This window comes from Arachis stenosperma, chromosome 2 (assembly GCF_014773155.1).
Source record: "Arachis stenosperma cultivar V10309 chromosome 2, arast.V10309.gnm1.PFL2, whole genome shotgun sequence".
Classification (NCBI taxonomy): Eukaryota; Viridiplantae; Streptophyta; class Magnoliopsida; order Fabales; family Fabaceae; genus Arachis; species Arachis stenosperma.
Genome location: NC_080378.1, coordinates 8227618 through 8248691, shown reverse-complemented (window position 1 = coordinate 8248691; position 21074 = coordinate 8227618). Strand labels below are relative to the sequence as shown.

The following is a 21074-nucleotide window of genomic DNA, read 5'->3' as shown; positions in this document are numbered from 1 at the left end:
TAAAGTATTTACCAACAACAAAATTATTATAGCTAAAAATATATATTTTATGTGCCCACTAAGACTATTCTCTGTTAACTTTCTCAATTCTTATTAATCTTAATCATTATCTTTTTTATCTTTTACTACACCCGATTGATTTATAAATGCATAGCTACTATTAACTTCAGGCAATTTATAATTTCTTGAAAGTTTACTTCAATAAGAAGTTAACATTTTCAATAATAATTTCTTGCAGGAACAATAAAAGGTTATCGTAAAAATAAGGGTTAAGTATTTTTTTTATTTCTAAAATCTGAGGTTAAAATTAAAATTGTTATCGATCTTTTTTTGTTATTAAAATTATCTTCAACGTTATAAAATATTATAAAATCGTCTTTTTATCCATAAATAATATTTTTTGGATAATTTTGTCCTTAAAAAAAATAGAAAAACCCTCCCTACCCTCACCACTAACCTCCATCGTCATCACCATTGCTGTACATCTCTTCCTTTCTTTCTTTATTAGGGGTGGCAAAGTGGATTGAATCCGTCGGGACGATCTGCTAAACCCGCTGAAAAAAGGCGAGTCGGGTTAGGAAATTGATTATCAAGAACATAGACTTAGTATAGGTCTTGTACTAAGAGAACCCAATCCTAGCCTTCACCAAATGATTCAAATTCAAATCGAATTTTTTTGGGTACAAACAGGTCCTCCACATGCGTCGCTGTAGGTTGATTCCAACACCAATTTCTCAAGAACAGGGCACCCAACAAAAAACATCACTGTATACTCATGGCACCTAAACCAAACCTTATTCCCAACGTGCAGCACCTTCAGCGAAGGGAGGGACACAGCGAAGAGAGTCCCGAGTTCTGTCGACTAAGTGTCGCACGTTCTCCAGGCCTCTTCGCCGGCAACGACGACAACAACCCCAACGAATGGAGTTTCCAGCACCTCGTTATCCCGTAGAAGGCCGCTTTCTTCTCCGCCGTCACCTCTCTCTTTTTTCTTTTTTTTTATTTTCTCTCTCTTTTGTTCTTTTTTTTTTATCGTTTCAGTTTGTCTATTTTAGGTGCAATGGAAAAGGGATAGGAGTAATGAGTGGGTGGGACTGGGGTAATTAGTAATAATAGGAATATTTGTGTCATTTTAAAAATTATTATGTTCAAAAGGACGATTTATAACGTTTTGTAACATTGAAAATGATTTTAATAACAAAAAAAAGTTAGAGACAATTTTAATTTTAGCCTCAAATTTTAAAGACAAAAATAGTACTTAACTCTAAAAATAACAAATATCAAGAAGGACGTCAATCAACTCTTCTTTCACATTTTGGTGAGATAAGATATTTGATGTTACCATTGTCAAAGTCTATGTGTTCACATAAATGGGTGATTTGTTGACAAAATAAAATAGTAAGATCCTTCATTTATTCAAGAGAAAATAATATAATACATGGACGCATGCACACAAATAATAATTTTGCTTCGTGATTAGGAAGTCACCATTCTTCCACTTTCCTTTTCTAAAATCTCTCTTATATGTCCATAAATAATTAGCATCTTTTAAAGTTAAAGTTTTAGCAATTATTAAGATTTAAATAAATTTTAGTATCTATAAAATACACATCAGTATTAACCTATCACGTTAATACTAAACGAAATAAATTAACGGTAAGACTGAAATAGACAATTTTAAAATTTTCGTAGACCAAACTCAAAAAACACAATTTATATAAAATAAAACAAAAATATGCATAATTTATAAAAACCAAAACTTATTTAAGCAAATATTAATTAATAGTTTTCGTTCAATCCTTATTTTAATAATATCTATCAATTTGATATTATATCTTTTATTTTTATTCTTTTTACAATTTACTAAGAAATATGGCATTATTTTTGTTTTAATTATTTATTAAATTTAATTTTAATACACTAACGATATGTTTTATACAATAGTATAATCGCATCTATTCTTTTGAATAATTATTTACGTAATTAATATAAAAAATAATTATTTTTACTGATATAATATTACGTTAATTAAATACATGTGTAAAACTACTTTATAATAACGCCACATCAAAATTAAATTCTTTCTTATACACGCACTAAACCTTAAAAGCTAAGAGAGTTATTCATAGAGGGAAAGAGTAACAATATCCATTACATACACTACTAAATGAAAAAGAAAAACCACTAAGAAAGGCATTGCCATTGTTATTATTATTAACATTTGTACAACTTGCATGAAACTATGCTGCAGGAACAAACCTTCTATGCATATATTCTCTTTCTTACATGCCTTTCTTAAAAAACATACACACTAGCTAACACTAAGAAAAGCCATTCAAGTTTAAATCTTCTTTTAGACTAATAACACCTTCAACTTCACCATGATTGAGATTGATTTCTTCCCCTCCTTTAACAATCTGAATTCCACTTTGTCTTAGAAAAAGATTCATAATTTCAACATCCCTAAACAAAAAAATTGTTGAATTACGATCAGATATATAACTATTCATGTGTTTCTGTTAAACAGCTTAAAATTTTGAAATAAGTGATTTTATGACAGTTCTGTTTACCTCGGATGACAGGTTGGCCTAAAAGGATGTTGATAACGAGGTCCTTCATCATACCCTTCACAAATTATTTCTCCATTCTCATCTTGGTAACAAATTATGCCTTGTGATTCATCCTCATAAACCTATTTAGATCCAAAAATAAACATAATTAACATAATTTTTTTTGTTCACTAATTAATAAACTTGCTATGTGGAATATAATCTATATATATATATATATATATATATATATATATATATATATATATAGAGAGAGAGAGAGAGAGAGAGAGAGAGAGAGAGAGAGAGAGAAGGAATAAGAATGAAGGTTTTGACCTTGTTCTTGATGGATGATGCTGTGATCCTCAATGGTAGAGCACCACCAACTTGTTGCCCCTTCTTTTGTGGGACATAGCTTTGTTTTGGCATCAAATCTTTGTTTGCATGTTTTAGAAATGAACCATACTTCTTAATTGAGATTTGAGCTGAAGAACAGTTAACAGCCATCTTAATATAAGTATCTAATTATTCTTCAAGAACATAGAGGCTAGAAGAAGAAGAAGAAGAGGAGGAAGAAAAGAATGAAATTGTTGTTGGGTAGTTTATATTAATATATAGCGAAAATATGATGATGTCATGACACGATTAATTAGACAAATAATTAATTGTTTATTATACTAATAGTGGTATAAGCACCGGTTTTGTATTCTTTGCTTATTATATAATAACTCAATTATTGTTGGTTTCATCATGTTTTGTCTTGATGTATTAATATATTATTATTGGTAAGCCATCTAGTGTATTATAGGAAGATATATGCTTAATTATATTCAACATATTTAATTTATTAAACATATTTTTTAAAAAAATATTAATAATATTTGAATTTTATTATCAGAAACTTCTTGTTTAAAAATTATTTATATATTTTTTAAATTATATTTTCTGAATTCAAATTTAAGATTACTAAAAATGGAGCCAAACTTGTTCATTAGTCACTCATATGTTTGAATAACATTCATATTTTTTTAGAAAAGAAAAAAAAAAGAAAAAACTTGTTTCTATTGTATCCATTTCTCTTTGAACTCATAGGTTGTTTAAACAAATGTTTAAATTTTTAAAGATAATGTAGAAAAATGAGATGTCATTGTGTGTTGAAAATGTAGTGCCGGTGAAGTCCAGATCACAGAGAATTAGGTTAATGCTTGTAAATGTCTCTCTCCTATTAATTGGTGGGTTGGTCCATTCACCATGTCCATATTAGGTGGCAACCATGGTTTTTTTTATTGCTATATTTGTGGTAATTTCAATGTACTTCACATATTTTCTTAGACAAAGTTTATTTAATTATTAGTGTGTTTTAATTTGGACATATTGTTCCTTTTTTATACTTAATTTAAAAAAAAATGAAGTGTCATAGTTAATTTGGACATACTTCTTTATTTTATTTCATATTTGCAATTTTCATAGGAAATGAGATATAAATTGTGTGTAAGTTATTTTTAGATGGATAAAAGATATATTTTTATTTGTAAAACTATATAATTTTAATAAATGTATAAATATATACTTATTTCTTAGACTTTTAGCTTATAAAATTTAAGTAGTACTATATGGGTTTATCTATTTTGTATCTTTAAGGTACATGTTAAGATTATAAAATAAAATTATTTTATCAAAAATATAAAAAATTTAAATTTTTAATATATTTATTTTATATTTATTAAATAAAAATATTTAAAAATTTTTACTAATAATAAATTTATTATGTGTCTTAAGACATATATTAACTAAATCCATACTATATTTGATATTCTTCTATTTTATAACATGTAATATTGAAATCATCTAAAAATACAAGAAAAAGATTTTATATATATATCAAATTAAAATATTACAATATAATTAATATCACCAAATTTATCCGCAATGGAAATTAAAAGAGACAGAAACTAACCTATCGGATGTTGGATTCTTTCTGTAATTACACATTTAAACTAGCTAGAATGTTTTTCTTTTTTTTTTAATAATAAAAAGAAAATTGTGAGAAAAATGGTGTGACATGATATGTATGCTTGACCTTCTAACTTGCACCATATATAGAAGATTGAAGAAAACAAAGGCATATATGAGTTATTATCCACTTGGCACGCATCTCAAAATTTGAATGAAATTTTTAAACCTAACCCAATTATGAGAAGCATTATTGCACATCTTATTATGTTACGTGCAAGAATAAGGAATCCAAATCAATAGTTTATGTATGTGGGAGATGCACATACTCAAGAGATTCTATATTCCTAACAAAAGATTCTGCCCACAGGTTTTGGTTCAATTTCTATTCTTAGTCACTTCTTCCTTATTGGAAGCATTATTAATTAATAATTACATAGTAATTAATTTGATTTTGTATGTATGTATGTATATGTTGTTTTCCATGGGCGATGCGTCAGCATATAGATCCTTTTCTTTTAATTAATTTTCAAATAGGTCACTTCCAAGTTGCATCTTATCTTGTTATATAAGACTTCCTTTATTTTTTCTTTTTTTTTTCTTCAATTTCTTTTATTACCGGAACAAAGTATAAAGTACCGGTGATAGGGTGGGTGAATTATATAATATATGAGAAAATATGGAGAACTAATAGAATATTTATACAATGCTTATAATAGAGGTTTAGGGAGTATTAGAGATATAATTGTTAGAGAATCATTAGCATTAATTATGATCAATTAGTATCGTCTGTATTTATGTAGTATATCTGTATATTAATTATAGGATTCTATGCCTTTATTACTCTGATTCATTTAGCACCTATAAATACCTCTTGTATACTGTACCTTGGGACACAACTGAATAATACACTTCTCATATTATTCTCTCAGTCTCTTGTTTCTAATATGGTATCAAGAGTTTTGGTTCTTTTTTTTTTCAATGAATATTACTTCATAGCCCCATTGTTTTTTCTTTCCGGCAGTGTTCTTTGGCCTCTTTTTTCGTTCTCTTTTTGACGTTTTGGTTCGTCACCCCCATAACCACCTTGTTCATCTTGTCGCCGTGATTCCAACGCAACCAGAACCGCCGCCTTCCGCCGCCAGACGCGCCGCCTAAAGACGCTGCCACGACCAGGTTGATCTTCCTTCCGGCTTCCACCCGTGCCTCTTTGCTCGCCTTTTTCGATCTGTTTCCGACGCTTTGGTTCGTCACCTCCGGCATCATTGTGATCCACTCGTCGTCAGCTTTCCAACGCCGCCAAGATCGCCGCCAGAGACCACCGCACGCGCCGCCACGCGCTGTCAGAACGTTGCTGCCCACCACCATTCTTTTCTCATCCAGAGGCTTCAGCAGCCGTTGGATCTTCATGCAGATCGGACGTCCCTGGAGCGTCCACGTGTCACAACGCAAGCTGGTTGGGCAACCCTGACCCGAGACGACCCGACCTGACCCGCCCTTCGACCCGCGTGCCACCTGTCGCCAGCGTGCCTCCTTCCGCCTATCTGGTGCTGCCACGTGTCGTCACTCACTGACGTGGCACTGAAGTCACCGTTGACGTGGCTGCCAAGTGGACCCTCCCTAAGGTTTTTTGGTGAGCTCTTTCCGATTTTGCACTCCAATTTCTCATTCTCTGCTTCGAAATTGCAGTTTCTCTCCTCTCTTTGATTTGTGTGACCACTATTATGGAAAAGTCGGATGTTTTTGTTGCCACAGACAGAAAGGATACATTCTGTCGAAACTGCAACCGTTTTGGGCACCTTTTCTCCGTATGCACCTCTGTTGAATGTCGCACATGCCACCAGAAAGGGCATATTAGCTACCATTGTTCACAGTTGTTCTGCCGTTATTGCAAGCTCTCGGGACATTTGATTACTACCTGTCCTACTCGTCCACCACGTCCTGCACCTACTTCTGCTGTTGCTGCTACTACTGAACCTACCACTGTCTCTCTATCTGATATTGCATCTCTTCTACAGCGTCTTCTCTCTGTTTCTGGTAATACCCATGCTGCTTTATCGACCCCTCCAGGTACTTCTAAATGGTACTTTGACTCGGGTTGCTTTAATCACATGTCTCCGTTGCATAATATTTTCTCGTCCATGTCTGCAACTACAAATGGACCTTCTGTCAATACTGCAAATGGCTCCCTCTTGCATGCAACACACAAGGGTTCTATATCTCAGTCATCTCTTAATCTTCCTGATACTTACTACATTCCCAAATTAAACTTCAATCTTATTTCTGTTGGTCAACTTGTTGATCTGGGTTTTGACATCACCTTTTCTGTTTCTGGTTGTCGTGTACAGGATCCTCGAACGGGACACATCATCGGGACTGGACGTAAGGTCGGAAGATTGTTTGAACTCGAAAGTCTTCATATTCCTCCTGTACCAAATCTCTGTGCTGCTTCTTCTCCCTCTACCCTTCACTTATGGCATCAACGTCTTGCCCACACCTCCTTAGGAAAACTGCGTCCTCTTGTATCTCAGGGTGTTTTAGGTCAGGTTCCGAATGAATCTTTTGACTGCATTTCTTGTCAAACTGCCAAACAACCTGCTTTATCTTTTCACAATAATTCATCTCTTGCTTGCTCTCCTTTTGATCTCATTTACTCTGATGTTTGGGGCCCCGCTCCCACTGCCTCTATGGGCGGAGCTCGATACTTTGTCATTTTCATTGATGATTATTCTCGTTTTACTTGGGTTTATTTGATGACTAATCGCCATGAGTTACCTCAGATCTATATCAACTTTGCTACTATGATTAAAACTCAATTTTCCAAGGCCATTAAGGTTTTCCGACGTGATAATGCTATGGAATACCGTGATTCCAAACTCTTAGCCTTTCTTGCAGAACAGGGTACTCTGTCTGAGTTTTCTTGTCCTGGTACGTCTCAACAAAATGGTAGAGCTGAACGCAAACACCGTCACATTCTTGACTCCGTCCGTGCAATGCTCCTTTCTTCTTCGTGTCCTGAGCGTACTTGGGGTGAAGCTGTTTTTACTGCTGTTCATATTATCAATAGACTCCCTTCTTCTGTTCTCGGTAATGTTACTCCCTTTGAGCGTCTTTATCATACCCCCCAGATTACAGTTCTCTTCGAGTTTTCGGTTGTGTATGTTTTGTTCTTCTTCAGCCTCATGAACATAGTAAACTTGAACCTCGGGCTCGTATGTGTTGTTTTCTTGGTTATAGCACTGAACACAAGGGTTATCGTTGTTGGGATCCTCTTTCTAAACGTATTCGTCTATCTCGTCATGTTGTCTTTTGGGAGCACCACATGTTTTCTCGGTTCTTATCCTTTGAGTCGATTTCTACTACTCAGTTACCTTTGTTTACTAACCCCAATGTTGATCTTTTTCCTAGTGATGATTCTACAGATTCTATCTCGAGTGACCCTCCACAGCCTCCTGTTCCTCCACCTTTTCCATCTCCCGATGATTCCAGATCGGACGATGATCCTGCTCCTACCGTCATGCCTCCTCCTCCCGCTCATTCTTCTAGGGTAAGGAATCCACCTCCTCATCTTCTTGATTACCATTGCTTTTCTACTATTCTTCATCAACATGAACCTAAGACATTCAGAGAAGCCTCCTCAAACCCAAATTGGCAACAAGCAATGCAAGAAGAATTACAGGCACTTGAAAAAGCACACACTTGGGATCTGGTTGATCCTCCTTCTGATCAGGAAGTTGTGGACAGTAGATGGGTATACAAGATCAAGACTCGCTCTGATGGCTCTATTGACCGTTATAAGGCCCGCTTGGTTGCTCAAGGCTGTACGCAAGAGTATGGTATTGATTATGAAGAGACTTTTTCTATTAGCATAAACTTTTAGTGTTATCTTTTTCTATTAACATAAACTTTAGGGATAAGTGGTATTATGACATGGTATCAAAGCTCTAGATCTGAAAAGTCAAGAGTTCGATCTTTGGTAAATCCCAAAATTAGCTTAAGCCGGGACACGCCAACACATAAATTTTAAGATCTTACATGACATGAGGACACGCATACATATAAAATATAAAGTATTTTTATATAAACAGTAATGATATTTTAATATTTTATTGATATTAAAATATAAATTAATTTTTTAAATTATTTTTAATGTCTTATTTTAATTATATCAAATATTTAAAATATTTTTTGTTTTAATAAATAATAATATATACTATATCTAAATTTATTTTAAGAATATATTAAGAATAAGACTCGACACGCTGACACGTGATGATATTTAGGTGTGTCCAAGTGTGTCCGGAGAAGAATTTTTTATTTTTTATTGAGACACGGTTTGGACACTAGGGGTGTACATGGGCCGGGCCACACCGGGTTTGGCTTAACCCAGACCCGGCCCGAAATATAGACCGGGCCTAATGTTTGGACCCTAACCCGATCCTAGACCCGATGAAACCTATGCACATTCGGGCCGGGTGAAAACCGAGTCTTTAGCATGTAAAAATAACCTAATCTCCAACCTTTATTTCACAATTCACATAGTAAAATTCACTTAAAAAAATATAACAAGAGCCAACCCTTCTCTAAAATTAAAGCATAACCATAATCAATACTAATATTGTCTAACACCAAATATTTAAATCAATACAAATAACACAATATTATGCATTAGTGTAAAGTCTTATGCATTGTAAACATAAAACATTAACTTATAATCTTATAAATGACTAATAACACAAAATATTAAGGTTTACAGTATTTAAATTCCACATAAGAATAGCCATCATCCAATATAAAATATTAATTGTGTATGAAGATCGGGCCATCGGGCCGAGTTCGGGTGACCCGAGCTATGGCCCGGACCCAACCCAAAATAATGACCGGGTCTATCTTTGAGACCCTTACCCAACCCTAGACCCGATGAAATCACACTAAATTAGCCCCTAAAGTGTTCGGGGCCGGGCCGGATCTTCGGGCCGGGCCGGGCCATGTACACCCCTATTGGACACAGCAAACACATGTGTCGGACGAGTGTTGATGAGTGTCGTGTCTAAAATGTGTCCAACACGCAAACACGGCAAAATGTCCATGCTTCATAGTTTATATATATATATATATATATATATATATATATATATATATATATATATATATATATATATATATCATAATTTTATTTTTAATATTACATAAAAAATATAATAATATCAATAATACATTATAAAATTATAAAATACCAATAAATTATAGCGTATTTAGTTAAAAATTATCACATATTTTATTAATTAAAATTAATTCTTTCAAAAATTTTAAAAATTTTAAAAATAAATTATAAATTATTAATTATTTGAAAGACACCTACCTTTATAAAATATAAGATATAAGATATTTTTATAAATTTTTTTCTTTTAACAACATAAAGTTAGAAGAAAAATAAATATTTTTTATAAAAAAAGAATATTTAAAATACATAATATGATTATTAAAATATAATTACATAAATAATTATTAATATAATAATATAAATGTCAAATATGTTAATATAAAAAACTAAATGATTTTTTTAAATAAATAGTTTTTAAAAAATAAATATAAAAATTATTATATAAAAACTAATTTGAAAAGTACAAAAATTTGAGGATATAATATTAAATTGATTAAGTAAAAGATATTAGTGAATTAAATAATTAAAACATAAATCTATCATATAATAAAAAATAACATATATAAAATTACTAAATTACATAATTTTTTATTTTTTGAATACATATCTCATATATAAATATAATTTTTTTTAAATTTGAGGGAGGCTACTACTCGTCCTTTTAGGTTCATCCCTGTATATATGTCTACTTTTAATTTTTTATAAAAATATTTTGCTGTATATATTGACATAACAGAAACAATAAATTTCAGCTAAGAAATAAATTTTGAAAAAAAACAAAAACAAGACTACGACTCATAAGTTGTTTATTTGGCTACAAATAAAAAAAGTGACTTAACAAAGTTGATTAATAATAAAAACGTAAATTATGAATAAAATTGATTCAACAAATAAATTAAAAAATTTAAAATTATAAATAATTAAATTATCCAAACTAATAGATTATAAATTAATGCTTTTAACTAAGATTAATTTAAATAACACTAAATTTCTTAAATCAATGCAAAATGATTTTTTTTTCAAAATGTTCATTTCACATTAGATTTTGCGATATCCAATCATTTTTGGATTACCAACACCCTGGTTCATATAAAATTCATATTTTTTTTATATCAAAATTTCTCAAATGTTCCTGCGATAAACACATATTATTACTGCACTTATAATAACTTTCAAGTTTGACTTACGTTTCATGTATTTATTGGATACACTAACCATTCTACAGGTGTTATATGGCTATTGGACAGTTAAATATAAGCCATCTATGACCATATATTACCGTGCCCACCATAGAATCCACCTCTATATATATATATATATATATATATATATTGTTCGTGTTCAGAGCGAGAATACAATTTAAAGAAATAGAGAAACGGAAAATTTTAACTTCGTCAAATAGAAAATCAGGTCAAGTGGACAATCTACAAGACACTCCTTTTGTATGTTTACCTAGTAATTGTCTCTCTTTTTTAATCTTTGTCCATTGAAGTTGTCATTTTTCCGGCATTAAGTGTTCATTATGAAACATTATTTGATAGAATTCGACGATTACAGAATATAGTAACATATCGAATGTGATATTCGACCGTTATTCTGTAAAATCGGTTATGGTTTTAATTATTTGATCGGTTATATTATATTTTGTCCAAAACATATATATATATATATATATATAATTAATTTAAAAAAAAATATTTTTTTAAATTAATTATTTATTTTAATTGTATTAAATTTTATTGAATATATACAAATTTTAACGAAAGAGACAAAAATATTATTTACTAATAATTACAACACATTTTTTCTCTCCATGATTATAACAATTTACTAATATTTTATTTTCAATAAATATGTGGAGTATCATGCACGTAACTAATTAATGCGTATTGAAATTCGAAAACAGCATTTAATTTGATAAAAAGAAAACTAAAAAAAGGATATTTATTATGATAAAGAGAGAGTATAATATATAGAAGGGTGAAATTTGGGGCTATATGCATTTCATGAATTTAAGGGTGATAAATGCAATTATTATTATTTTGAATGTGTTGTATTTTTCTCTCATAAAAAGTTTTTTTTAAATGAAAAGATCTGTAAAGTAATAAAATAAGATATTAATCACTACTAAATTTATAATTTTTATTATATGTAAATTCTATTATCTTATTCAAGAATATAATTACACTTTTGCTCTCTTTTTTTACTAACTTTATTACTTCCAATGATTTTGATTTTTTTTTTTTTGTAGTTATTTCATGCATTGTTTTCACAAATGTGATCAAGCTCGGTCAAAGTGAATATATTGATAATCACCTTAAATTAAAATAGGTATATATAATACAAAATTTAATAATGATTAAATTTTTATTTTTTACTTTATAAAATTATTTTTCATTTGTTAATACTTGATACTCTTTTTGTGTGTTTTTTTTTATCATACACACATTCATTCACTCACACACTAAAACCTTTTCTTTTTTGGTCTTGATACTAAAACCTTTTTTTTTGGGTCACTATACTAAAAAACTCTTTAACTATCACTCTTTGTAACTTGTAGTTATTGGGCTTAGGCCCCATATCTCACCCAAAAACCTAGCTGTTGCATTGTTAAAAATTATATTATTTAGTTTGAGTTAGTTTAGTAGTTCGTTTACTAGTGTGTTTAAGTAAGTGTCGAAAGTTTAAATTTTATTTTATATATACAGTAATTCATTGACCAGTAATAAATCCTTAAATAAAGCTCAAATTAATTCTTAGTCGGATAGATTGAAAAATACCATAAAAAAAACATTAATCATTAAAGGTCAAGTAAGGAAAAGTTTATTCATTCTCCATCTACCCCCAAGTTTAGTTGTTGAAAAAAAAGTTAAAAACTATATTTTATAAGTTGAACCAAATTAGTGGGTGATTATTTTGGGAAATATATATCATGATGAAACTATTAACACTGTGGAATGTGGCAAATAAGTTAATTTAAATTTCGGCTATCAATAATTAAGGAATTCATTCTTGTAACAAAAATTACTGCCTCATCCTCAGGACCCTCACTCACCTTTTCAGAGTCTAAATAATCAACTTTTTTATGCAACTTGCGAAAAATATAGAGTTTTTGGAATCCTACAAATTGGTGAAAAAAAAATGCTTTCTGCAACTTGTAAAAAATTGTTAGATTAATAAATATTTTTTATAATTTGCGAATTGTATTTGGTATTAGCAGGTGTGAACATGCATTCTTAATTGCAAATAAAGTGCAATTTAAGGGTATAAGGTGAATGCATGAAACTAAAGGGGAATCTATAAGGCTACGAGGCTACAAGTCTACAACAGATTTGAAGTGAAATGACATAATGATTTGGCATGCATGCCTTATGCCTAGGAGACAGTAACTGCTTGTGCTACATTGTTTCAGTAGTTGCTATTTGCTTACCCAAGACAACATTAACCTAACATACTACATAAGACACACAAATCAAAATTCTAAACCAAATACCAATGCAATGCAACTCCTCCACAACCTACTCAAAAAAAAAAAAAAAAAAGAACATAAAATACTAGCACTAACAACAATTAGTAGAACCATCTGAATTAAAAGGATAATGCTATACAAACAACGACATCAAATTTTATATATCATGAGTTGAGATAATTAAATAGTAGAGATCTTAAGGCTAATTTTTTATATTAAAAATAGGTGTAATTTATGTTAATATTATCATATTCACTACAACATTTTAAATTTATGGCTACGATTTTTTTTTGTTATGATAAAAAATCGTGATCATAAATTTTCTAAATTTACGGTTTTTTATCGTGACAAAAAAAAAAAATTATAATCACGGTTTTTGAAAAAAGAGTGACCATAGAGTATTTATAGTTACGGTTTTTTAAAAAATGGTGGCCTAAAAGAGTCTATGATTACAGTTTTGGACGGGACCTAAAGGGGTTTATGGTTACAGTTTTTTACAGTGAAAAAAAAAAGGATCTATGATCACAGTTTTTCAAAAAAATGATGACCTAAAATGGTCTATGGTCACGGTTTTAGAAGTGACCTAAAAGAGTCTATGATCGCAATTTTGGGAGTGACCTAAATGAGTCTATAGTCACGGTTTTTTACAGTAACAAAAAAGGGTCTATGATCACAATCTTTTAAAAAAGGATGACTTAAAAAGGTCTATAGTCACGATTTTGGGGGGTGACCTAGAGGGATCTATGGTCACGATTTTGGAAGATGACCTAAAGAGATCTATGGTCACAGTTTTGGAGGTGACCCAAAAGGATCTATGGTTACGGTTTTTCGAAAAATGACCTAAAAGGGTCTATGGTCACGATTTTGGAGGATGACCTAAAGAGATCTATAATCACAATTTTAAAAGGTGAAAATAGTTTATAGTCATAATTTTGAGAGTGACCTAAAAAAGTCTATGGTCACAATTTTGGCAGGTAACCTAAAAAGATCTATAATTTTGCTTATTATTTCAGGTGGGTATCTATAACTTGGTTTTGATTATTAATTTTTAAGTCTTGTGCATGTACACAGACACACTAATACAATATTGTAATATAATATTCTTGTTGTTAGGGGATAAAATATATAATATGCAGAACTTTTTTTTATTATGTTAGATTAAGCATTGAGCATTATTTTTATCATTTAGAGTGATGGCCGTTATATAATTTTGGTAATGATCGAATATCAATCTTTTGAAAAATACTTCTCTTTCCACTTTTTTTTTTTTTTTTTTTGGGACTTGGCCACGGTCAGAAAAACTGACCCGGCTCACAACCCGCAACCCGATCCCGCCCAAGCCTGGAACCCTACCCCTAAACCCGAATTCACTCTTCTCTCCACCCTCTCTGTCCGATTGTATCATGTTGGGCATGTTTCTTCTTGGCGCCCCGCCGTCGACAACGGAACCTACTTGCATGGTGTTGGTCCTGAAATGCTTCGTTGTTGGCTTTGTTGGAATCTTCCTTCAGATGGTGATCGTGTGTTCATGGCTCCTCCGCTGCCGCTCCTGTGCCGATCGTGGTTCTGCCCAGACAGAAATCTGGGTTCAATCCTACCATTGAGCTTCGCCGTTGTGCCGCTAGTATCCATGGTGGAGCCAGTCGTTGGCCTTAGCGAAGACGGAACTTGAGGCTGCCGATCCCCCTGTGCTCCATGCCTAACCCAGGTTTCGGATTCCACCCGCCCCTGTAATGGTTCATCATTTCGATCTTGTTGAAGGTTGGTTGAAGCTGAAATCTGGTTGTCATGATTTTGATTGTGATGTTTGTTGTGAATATTGGCGAAACCGGCTTCCTTTCTGATTATGTTCCTGACCTGTACAGGCGGAGATACTGCCCAACGCCTCTGAAGCTGATTTCCTGCTGCCATCGCTGCCAGTTGGTGAGCTAAGCTGTTGCCTTCGCGTGGAGTCCAAGTAGCTCCTACATCCGGCGCTTCTTCCAGCATAAGCAGAATGTCCCTGATTATTGCATCTGCTTCAGCTAAGGGCGTTCTTGCCTTGATCGCTTGAACTAGGGGTAAGCAATCTGATTCGATTATACAGTTCCTTATCTGGAGATTTTTTGTTAGAATAATAGCTTCTCTATATGCTTGTGCTTCAGCTGCTAAAACCGATGTTGTTTTGAATTTTGATGTTATTCCTGTAATGATTTTTCCTTGCCAGTCCCTGATTATAGCTGCTGATGCTGCGATTCCTCTTTCCCTGTGAAAGGCCGCGTCTATGTTGATCTTTACCTTGCTGCGAGGAGGAGGCCTCCAGGTGATTCTTCTCTTCTCTCCATTCCTTCCTGTTATATCATTGTTGTCTCTGTTTAGTTCCTTTGTTGCTATTATGTGTTCTGCTGCAATCTGTTCTGATTGAATTATTGTTTGTTGTAGATTGAGTTTTGTTTGCTGAAAAATGTGTTTGTTCCTTGCCTTCCAAATGCACCAACATATACATCCTAGATTGCATAATACTTTGTCCTGTTCATTTCCTGCCTCAGTCTTGATTTTGTCCATTGTAGTCATAAACCATTGTTCAAATGATCTTACACTAGAAGCTGTAGGCACGATTTGAAGATTAGAACCAAACCACACCGCTCTAGTCCACGGGCACAATAACAACATATGTTCTGTAGTCTCCTCTTGTTCCTGGCATATGCTGCATATAGGTGTAGGTGTACTCCTGCGCTGATGTAAATTTGCGTTCACTGGTAAAATTCCATGCACCGCTTTCCAAAGAAACATTTTGACCTTTTCCGGGACCGGTAATCTCCAAATCCTCTTCCAAATCTCCTTCAAGTTATGGCTTGTTGAAGCTTTTCCTTGCCTTGTCTCCACCCTTGTGTCTTTCTCCTCCTTTGCTGCCTGGTATCCTGATCTGACTGAGTACTGTCCATCATTCCTATATGGCCAAATAAGATGGTCCTTCTTGTTGATCAAGCTGATGGGCGTTCTAGTTATCAGTTCAAGCTCTTCCCCATGAAAAATATCCCTAATTTTTTGTAAGTCCCAGCCCTCGCCTTCTCTTATTAGCTCGCTGACTTTCCTATGCTGAGTTTCTCTGATTCTCCTCAATTTTCCTATTCCAGTCACCCAATTATCTTCCCAAATATCTATTCCTGCTCCGCTTCCTACACTCCACCTACCCTTCCTTCTAAGAAAATCTCTGCCTTCCAAGATGCTCTTCCATATCCATGATGCGTTCCTTCCTCTCCCCGCTTCCCATAGGCTGCAATTAGGATAATAAATGGCCTTTAGAATCCGAGCCCATATTGCATCTTCCTCTTTTAGGAGCCTCCAAGTTTGTTTAGCCAAGAGAGCTGTGTTTTGGCATTCAAAATCCTTAAAACCCAATCCTCCGTTCAGTTTGCTTCTAGTCATCTTTGTCCAGCTCTTTGATGAGCGGATAATTTATACGCTTTTTGGCACTGTTTTTACATAGTTTTTAGTAAGTTTAAGCTACTTTTAGGGATCTTTTCCTTAGTTTTTATGTTAAATTCACATTTCTGGACTTTACTATGAGTTTGTGTGCTTTTCTGTGATTTCAGGTAAATTCTGACTGAAATTGAGGGATTTGAGCAAAACTCTGAAAAAGGCTGACAAAAGGACTGCTGATGCTGTTGGATTCTGACCTCCCTGCACTCGAAATGGATTTTCTGGAGCTACAGAACTCTAAATGGCGCGCTCTCAACGGCGTTGGAAAGTAGACATCTAAGGCTTTCCAGCAATATATAATAGTCCATGCTTTATTCGAAGAATGACGACGTAACTTGGCGTTAAACGCCAAGTTCATGCTGCTGTCTGGAGTAAAACGCCAGAAAAACGTCATGATTCGGAGTTAAACGCCCAAAACACGTCATAACCTGAAGTTTGACGCCAAGAAATGCCTCTACACGTGGATTGATCAAGCTCAGCCCAAGCACACACCAAGTGGGCCCCAGAAGTGGATTTATGCATCAATTACTTACTCATGTAAACCCTAGTAGCTAGTCTAGTATATATAGGACACTTATCTATTGTATTAGACATCTTTGATCTCAGTTTTGTTTTAACCTTCATCTGAGGGGATCATTGATCACGTTTAGGGGGCTGGCCATTCGGCCATGCCTGAACCCTTTGCTTATGTATTTTCAACGGTGGAGTTTCTGCACACCATAGATTAAGGGTGTGGAGCTCTGCTGTACCTCAAGTATCAATGCAATTCTATCTTCTTTTATTCAATTCCTCTTTTATTCTTATTCCAAGATATTCATTCGTACCCAAGAACATGATGAATGTGATGAGTTAATAACCCTCATTAACGTTCTCACTCATGGACGCGCGTGATTGACAACCACTTCCGTTCTACATGCAAAGAAGCTTGAATGTGTATCTCTTAGATTCCCCAACAGAATCTTCGTGGTATAAGCTAGATGGATGGCGGCATTTATGAGGATCCGGAAAGTCCAACCTTGTCTGTGGTGTTCCGAGTAGGATCCTGGGAATCCGGAAAGTCTCACCTTGTCTGTGGTATTCCGAGTAGGATTCCGGTAATGAATGACTGTGACGTGCTTCAAACTTGCAACCTGCTGGGCGTCAGTGACAGACGCAAAAGAGGGATTCTATTCCAGTAGGAAGCGGGAACCAACCGGTGATTGGCCGTACTGTGACAGAGTGCGTGAGCATTAGCTTTCACTGCGAGGATGGGATGTAGCCATCAGCCATGGGTGATGCCTCCAGACTGGTTAGCTGTGCGAGTGACAGCCGCATAGGATATTTCCCCGCGAGGAAGAAAGTAGCCACAGCTGATGGTGAACCCCTATACAAAGCTTGCCATGGAAAGGAGTAAGAAGGATTGAGTAGAAGGAATAGGAGAGCAGGCGTCCGTGAGCTCTACAGCTCCTCCATTCCGCTTATCTGAAATTCCTACCAATGAATCTACATAAGTATTTCTATCCCTTTTATTATTCCCTTTTTATTTAATGATAATCACAATTACTCTTTAATCTCCCTAACTGAGATTTGCAAGGTAACCATAGCTTGCTTCATACCAACAATCTCTGTGGATTCGACCCTTACTCACGTAAGGTTATTACTTGGACGACCCAGTACACTTGCTGGTTAGTTGAACGGAGTTGTGAAAGAAGGTCAATTTCTAAAAGGAATAATTTCACAATGATGCCAAAAGGCACAAAATAGGAATCACAATTTCGTCCACCACTCTTCCAGTGAATACTTCTATCCTTGCCAGAATTAGTCCACCAGAATTTCGCAATTGCTGATTCAATTTTTCTGTGAAAAGACTTGGGAAATTTGATAATGTTCATGGTATAGACTGGAATCGCTTGTATAACAGCTTTTATCAAAACCTCCTTCCCCGCTTGATTTAAAAGTCTCTCTTTCCATCCTTGCATTTTATCTAAAATCTTCTCTTGTATCCATTCTAGCGCCTTGTTCTTGGATCTGCCCCATGTAGCTGGTAATCCTAAGTATTTTCCTGGTTCTTCCCACGATGCCATTCCTGTGATCTCTTCAATATTAACTCTCCTCTGAATTGATACCTGTCTTCCGAAGATCAGACCTGATTTCTCAATGTTTATTCTCTGTCCTGATGCTTCTGTGTACTTGTTTAAGATCTGAATTACTTGGTAAATCTCCTCTTCTTGCGCTTCAGCAAAAATGATACAATCATCCGCGAATAATAGGTGAGTTAAGACCGGTGCAGTTGGGGCTAATTTAATTCCTGAAATGAGGTTATCAGTCAACGCCTTTTCCATCAGTACGGTAAAGCTTTCCGCTGCTAGGATAAATAGATAGGGCGATAAAGGATCTCCTTGTCTGAGTCCCCTTTGAGGGTGGATCTTGGCTGTCAATTTTCCATTGATTTTGAATCTATAAGTGGCACTCTTAACGCAACTCATCATCAGTCTCACCCATTCTCTGCTGAAGCCAAACTTTTCCAAAACCCTTTGCAAGAAATTCCATTCCAGTCTGTCATAAGCCTTGTTCATGTCTAATTTGATGGCTATGTCATTGCTTCCATTATTTCCTTTTCTGTTCAATTTGTGGAAAACTTCCTGCACAACTACTATATTATCTTGTATTAGTCTGCCTTTTATAAATGCGCTCTGCACCGGAGATATGATGACATCAAGAATTTTCCTTAACCTTCCAACCAAAACCTTCATTACAATCTTATATATGAAATTACAGCAGCTTATGGGTCTGAGATGGTTCAGGCTTTCCGGTTGCTTAACTTTGGGAACCAAAACCACAATTGTTTCTCCTATGTCTTCTGGTAACTTGCCTTCTTCAAAGATTTCCCTCACGACTCCACACACTTCCTTACCCAGAATGTCCCAATGTTTTTGGAAAAAAAGTCCGTTTAACCCGTCTGGTCCCGGGGCCTTTAATCTTCCCATGCTAAAAACTGCATTCTTGATCTCCTCATCTCTTATTTTTTCCATAAGTTCATCATTCATCTCTTTTGTGACCCTCGTAGGAATTTCTCTTATGCAATCTTCCATGTTCCTATCCCCTTCCGAAGTGAACAATTTGGTGAAATGTGTTTCTACTAGCCTCATTATGTCTCTTTCTCCCTGAATCCAATGTCCAGCCTCATTTTTTAATTTGTCTATTCTATTCCTCATTCTTCTTTGTATGGTTGTTGCATGAAAGAAGGCCGTGTTTTTGTCTCCCCATTTTAGCCATTTCAACCTTGATCTTTGCCCCCAATATTTCTCTTCTTGTTTCCAAAGCTCAGTTATCTGGTTCTTCAATTCCTTTTCTTTTATCTGATCTCTGTCTGTCATATTACCCTCCTGAAGTTGATGTAGCTCTTCTTTCTTTTTTTCTAATTCTTTATCTGCTCTTTTGAACTTTCTCCTGCTCCACTCTGTCAATTCCCTTATGCATTTGCTCCTGTTTCTGTTAAACTGACTCCAACAGTTTCTATTTTCCACTTGATGCTCCCAACTTCTTCTAACTACCTCTTCACACTCCTCATACTCAGCCCAAAAGGCCTCAAACTTGAATTCTTTTTTTATCCGATCTCTCGGTTGTGTTTCCAAAATAAGGGCGCAGTGGTCCGAACTTATGGCCGGAGCGGCTTTTAGAATAGCATTCTGGTGTATATTCAACCATTTCCAATTCACTAACACCCTATCTAGCCTTTCCCTAGTGACACGGTTGTTTCTTGGGTTACTATACCAAGTGTACCTACTCCCTTTAAGATCAATATCCATTAAAAGATTCTCATCTACAAACCTTTTAAAAGTATTCAAATAAATTCTTGGTTGTGGATGAAGACCTACCTTTTCATCTTGGTTTAGAATATCATTAAAGTCCCCCAAAAACGCTTGAGGTTCTTCCCTGCTCCTATTATTAACCGTTAGCTCCTGCTATAGTCTTCTTCGCTTCTGGAAAACTGGATTTCCATACACAAATACTCCCTGCCAATTCATACCATTATTGATATTAATAGTAGCTTTAATATAGTTATCACACCATTCATAAACATTGATATTAGTATTAGACTTCCATAACAAACATAGCCCACCGGACAAGCCCCGGGGTTCTACGCAAAATAACTTGTCAAAATTCAGCCTTCTTCTTATCCTATTCATTCTTTCTTGATTGGCTCTAGTTTCCATTAAAAACACTATATGCGGCTTTACTTTTTTACAAAGATTATGTAACTCAGAGACTGTCGGGGCAGCCGCTATTCCCCGACAGTTCCAGCTAATGATACTCATGGCTGAGGTTGGGACATGATTAGGCCCGCCTCCTCAGCCATTTGTGTTCCTATAATCTGGCCAGGACCATGTTTGACTAGTTGATACTCCCCTGTAGCCTTGGTATTGAGGTTGTTTTTTGTCTTCTTGGGTTCTCTGTCTTCTTGATCCTCCTGCTCCTCCCTGTAAGTTAGCATTGG

The 21074-nt window shown here is 34.4% G+C and overlaps 1 protein-coding gene across 1 annotated transcript; it reads right to left on the bottom strand.

Annotated features, from left to right (window-relative positions):
• Positions 1–2097: 2097 nt before the first annotated feature.
• Positions 2098–3141, bottom strand: LOC130961673 (uncharacterized). The gene is made up of 3 exons (XM_057887658.1): positions 2886–3141; positions 2571–2692; positions 2098–2463 (listed from the first exon to the last, which is right to left on the bottom strand). The coding sequence occupies exons 1-3, from the start codon at positions 3054–3056 to the stop codon at positions 2322–2324; spliced, it is 435 nt and encodes a 144-aa protein (XP_057743641.1). The 5' UTR covers positions 3057–3141; the 3' UTR covers positions 2098–2321.
• Positions 3142–21074: the final 17933 nt, after the last annotated feature.

Coding starts and splice junctions, on each gene's coding strand:
- LOC130961673 (XM_057887658.1), bottom strand. CDS start 3,056: ATGGCTGTTAACTGTTCTTCAGCTCAAATCTCAATTAAGAAGTATGGT. Junction 2,693..2,885: donor CATCATCCATCAAGAACAAG/GTCAAAACCTTC, acceptor GGATCTAAATAG/GTTTATGAGGATGAATCACA. Junction 2,464..2,570: donor AGGCCAACCTGTCATCCGAG/GTAAACAGAACT, acceptor TTTTTTGTTTAG/GGATGTTGAAATTATGAATC.